The following is a 4849-nucleotide window of genomic DNA, read 5'->3' on the forward strand; positions in this document are numbered from 1 at the left end:
CGGGACGGAGGGAGTACTATTCATTTCCTCTTTTCAGAAATGCCACATGTATATAGTAATACCTTTTTGCGTTCTCCGTGATTTCAATATTTTAATAGTAATATTTTGGCTTCCTTTCAAATTGGTACTATTAAATTTTCAATTCTTGAACACACAGATATGAAAAACACATTCGATTTATAAGGATTAAGTTATGAAAAAATTGATAAACGTTAGTTCAGAAAGTGATACTCAATTAATTTTGAAGTGAATGTTGACGGAGATAAACCTTCATTTGACAATAAGTCTATGCAACCAAATTTTGTACAATTAAAAATTAATTTATTTGAGAAAAAAAGTAATTTATTAAGTACAAAATAATTAAAAAGTATATACATATATATTAATAGGGAACGTGCATAATGCCTTCAGTTAATATAAATAAATCTGTAAAAGAATTTCAAACCAACTCAAATACCTTCAATCTAATTGTTTACTAATTCAAAGGTGACACTGATTACTACCCTTATTACAAATAAGATGTGTTGATATGACCCCATAAAACAAATGATTAAGAAATGACAAAAATGTTCAACAAACCACCCAGAAAAGATGGATTAAAGCAATATATTTGAAAGGGATTTACAATTGGAACAGAGACGCAAGAAACCTCTGCAAATCCTACTCTTTTAATTTGCAACTGAACAAAGGTGCAATAATTAGACTTGTATCATTAGTTTTGCTGCTCCTCTCTCTCCTCTTCTCTATAGAACTAGGAACCTAGCTAGCTAGTCCTCCAAAAAAAAATATATAAATAAATTCTTCTCAAGTGGCCCCCACTCCAAGAAAATCAATGAATCTCATTTGCAATTCCCCACAAGCAGAGAGAGAGAGATTGTTGGCTACTGATTCAGATGCAGAATCTTGAGAATTTGAAGAGGTTTGATTGAGGTCTGCAAAGGAAAGATGAAATCTTAGAAGATGGAGTAATTTAGTAGTAGTAGTTTATTAGTAGTGGAAAAAGTAATGCAGAAAGAAACATACGATTTGGAATGTGTTGAAGGGGTTTAAGAGAGGAGAGATGTGAATTAGGGATTTGTAGATTGATTTGGTCCACCCTGTGTTTGTGTTTCCTGGCCATGATGACATGCCAATGGTTCTTCACTGCGTTGTCTGTTCTGCCTGGAAATAACCTGGCAATCATGGCCCATTTGTTGCCATAAACTGTGTGTGCTTCCATCAACCTCTCTTCTTCCTCCTTGCTGAATGCCCCTCGGTTTATTCGAGGATCCAACTGGTTGAACCATCTCAATCTGCAGCTTTTTCCTATCCATTTACGGAGTATAATTTAATTTAATTTAATTTAATTTAATAATCTGAAATTGATTTTTTACCTGATCTAGCCTCCAGTTTGTGAGCGATGAGATTCCAGTTTTGGGGGCCGAATTGGGCGACCAACTCTTTGAGCCTTGCATCTTCGTGTGGCCTCCAATGCCCTCTCTTTCTACTACCGCCGCAACTGTTTATTGGATTCATTTTAGAGAAACACACACAGGGAGAGAGTCAGAGAGGTTATATAGAAGATGAAAGGCCAGTATCATCTATACCTAAAAATTAAAAACACAACCCCTTCTCTCACTCTCTCTATATATATATATACATGCAAATCGAGAACCGCTCGTGTGGGTGGTGACTGGTAAATGGTAATAGTGGGAAACCCCATTCAACACACACTGTTGGACTCGGGGTTTGTAACTGCTCTTTTTTCCAAGTTTTTTTTATTAATTTCTATCTCGATCTCGGTTTTGGAGAAGAAAAAACCGAATCTGTTTGTCGCTTTTTATAAAAGATTTCTTCTTTCCAAATTCCAAATTTGTTTTAGCTTTTTAAGCACATCATGTAAAAAATCGCCTTCGGTTTCAAAATACATGGAGTACTATAAATTCATAAGAATGTAAGCCATCAGCGCACTTGAAGAAATATTATTATAGTTTTAAGGTAACATTAGAATTTACTAGAAATCGCATTTAGTAGAATTAACTTATCAGTAATATCTTGTATTCTTTCCATTCTATAAAAATATAAATATTTAGAATGTCAGGAGAATTAATGCATAATTATAGAGAAGTAGAGAAATAATTATAGGGAAGTAGAAAGAAAAAAATAATTATTTTATTATTCGTTGAAAGTGAAATCCTTATAAAAAAATATTTATAGAATATCACAAAATTTACTTATTTTTATAGGACGAATGTGACTAATCTCACTTTCTTTAAGCAAACTTTTTAGCGAAATGTGTGCACAATCTCATACTTTACTCCAACCAAAGGTTTAAATTTTTAAGTTACTGTCCTGCACACTATTTAAAAGTTATTTTCTCCGTATTATTAGAAGTGTTAATTTTTTAGTACTAATATTTTAGAAAATGATACTTGCTAAATTAATTTAAAAATTAATAAATAGTAGTACAAAAAAATAAAGAAGAAATGTGAATTTTTTAAGTATGACGCCAAAAAAAAAGAATATAAGTCCGTTTTGATGGAAATGATGGAAAATATTTAAAAAGATAAATCATTTTGATTCACGTTTTAAAATACAAATGATTAATTATGAAATTAAATTCTTATTAGCTTATTTAAACAAACTTGGGAACGTTAAAGTTGAATTGACAAAAATAAAACATGGAGGCAATCATCAAGCTAGTAGCGATGCGTTCTATTTTAATTGAGTCATTTTTTTATTTTGGGAATGTTCAATATAATTGAATCATTACTCTTTTTGCAAAAGTATCCCCTCTCTTATTTTAATCTCTTTTTTTATTTTATTTTCTTTTAAATTATTCGTCATTCACTTAACATATTATTCTTAATCTTCGTACCGAAAAAAAGTGTCTCAATTAACAAGGAAAAATAGAAGTATATAAGTTAGAGAGATATAACGAATAGAGATGGAGTGAAAAGAGGAATTTATTTCATTTTAGAGCATCCGCAATGGTCGGCTAGCGACCGGCTAGCCGATTCTTCGCGCTGGCCGGTCGGCTAGCCGAACCATTGTAGGCGGCGAGCGGTATACCGGCCAGCCGATCGGCCAGCGCCGATTTTTGTATTTTTTTTTTTTTTACAAACCTATATAAACACGATTTTCGTTTCATTTTCATTTGCACCACTTGTTTTAACGAGTTTTCTCTCTCTCTAACTTTCTGTACAAGAGCATCATCGCGCGATGAGTAACGCGGGTGGTAGTGGTGGGGATGTTGAGGAGTACGAACGGAGGATGAACGAGGCTATGAATGCCTACATGAACCGCGAGATGGAGCGGTACATGCGTAGGGTGGAACAGCAGGCGATACCTCGCCCTCCACGAGTTGTCCACCGCCGAGCAGTGATTGATCGGGATCACGTAGCTGCACATCAGCGGCTGTACGACGACTACTTTTCAGAGAACCCGCGGTTTCCCGCCAACATGTTCCGGCGGCGTTTTAGAATGCGCAGGGAGTTGTTTATGCGCATCGTTGGGGCATTAGAGCGTCAATATCTGTGTTTCCACATCGGTGAGTCGACAGCCCTGAAATGTCTGAAGGAGTTCTGTGGGGGCGTGATAAGCGTTTTCGGTGAGCAGTACCTTCGAAGCCCTACTCCCGAAGATTGTCAGAATTTGATGCAGATGCACGGGGAGAAGCATGGGTTCCCCGGGATGTTAGGCAGCATAGATTGTATGCATTGGGAGTGGAAGAACTGTCCGACTGCCTGGAAGGGGGCCTACACGACCGGCTACAAGTCAAAGAATCCCACGATAATCCTCAAGGCCGTAGCTGATTACCGGCTGTGGATCTGGCATGCGTATTTTGGGGTAGCCGGGTCGAACAATGACCTCAACGTCCTGAACTCGTCTCCCCTCTTTAACGAGAAGTGCTAGGGCGTCGGTCCAGCCGTCTCATTTGTGGCCAACGGCAACTAGCATGATATGGGCTACTACTTGGCGGATGGGATATACCCTCGGTGGCCGGTCTTTGTGAAGACGATCAGACAAACAAGTGATGAAAAGAATGCCTACTTTGCGGAACGACAGGAGTCGGCGCGCAAGGACGTGGAGCGCGCATTTGGTGTGCTCTAGTCTCGATGGGCGGCAATTAAAGGTCCAACGCGTTTGTGGGATGTCGGATGCGTTTCCCAGATAATGTACGCCTGCATTATCCTGCACAACATGATCGTCGAAGACGAAGGCGTACAACTGACTAGTTGGGTCAATGACGATGAAGCCGGTCCAAGCCACGGAACGGCCACCCCTAGTGTACGACGTGGGGTACCTCTCGATGAAGCCGGCCGCCTCAAGGAATTTGCCAACATGCGCCAAGTGGATGCTCATATGCAACTCCAAAAGGATATAATTGAAGAGTTGTGGGCACGGAGGATTGCACGGCAATAGTTTTTTTTCTTTATTATGTACCTTCTTAAATGTAATTTTTTTTATCTATGTACCTTTTTTAAATGCAATTAATGAATTTTCCCGTATATGTCTCGTAAACTTAATTCCGTAATTTAATCGTAATTTTAATTCCGTAAATGTAGTATATTTTGAATTATTTTTATTGCGGCTGGCCTATGGCTGGCCTAAATCTGATGTGGCAGGTGGATTTTTTAGTGTTGCTGACGTGGCAGGGGAGAGAATGGCTGGCCTATTGCTGCTCTATTGCTGGCCTAAGCACTATTGCGGATGCTCTTAACTTTTACTCTTTTAATATTTTAAGTTTTAAAATAATGTTAGTTATTTTTTTATGTCGTCACATTGTATATGTTTTGTGCCACTTTTTATCCGCGTTATCAAAATTTTATACTTGTGCATCACCTCCGAGTCATACTTGCTTGTAGGC

At 37.8% G+C, this 4849-nt stretch overlaps 1 protein-coding gene across 1 annotated transcript; it reads right to left on the reverse strand.

The window, feature by feature from the left end:
- Positions 1-569: 569 nt before the first annotated feature.
- On the reverse strand, positions 570-1714 carry LOC125197234 (transcription factor MYB105-like). The gene is made up of 3 exons (XM_048095952.2): positions 1374-1714; positions 1024-1305; positions 570-932 (listed from the first exon to the last, which is right to left on the reverse strand). Exons 1-3 carry the CDS (start codon positions 1513-1515, stop codon positions 805-807), a joined length of 552 nt encoding a protein of 183 aa, XP_047951909.1. The 5' UTR covers positions 1516-1714; the 3' UTR covers positions 570-804.
- Between the last annotated feature and the right edge of the window lie 3135 nt (positions 1715-4849).

Source organism: Salvia hispanica, chromosome 5 (genome assembly GCF_029641045.1).
Source record: "Salvia hispanica isolate PSC_SH4W2 chromosome 5, Shi_PSC_v1, whole genome shotgun sequence".
In the NCBI taxonomy this organism is placed as follows: domain Eukaryota; kingdom Viridiplantae; phylum Streptophyta; class Magnoliopsida; order Lamiales; family Lamiaceae; genus Salvia; species Salvia hispanica.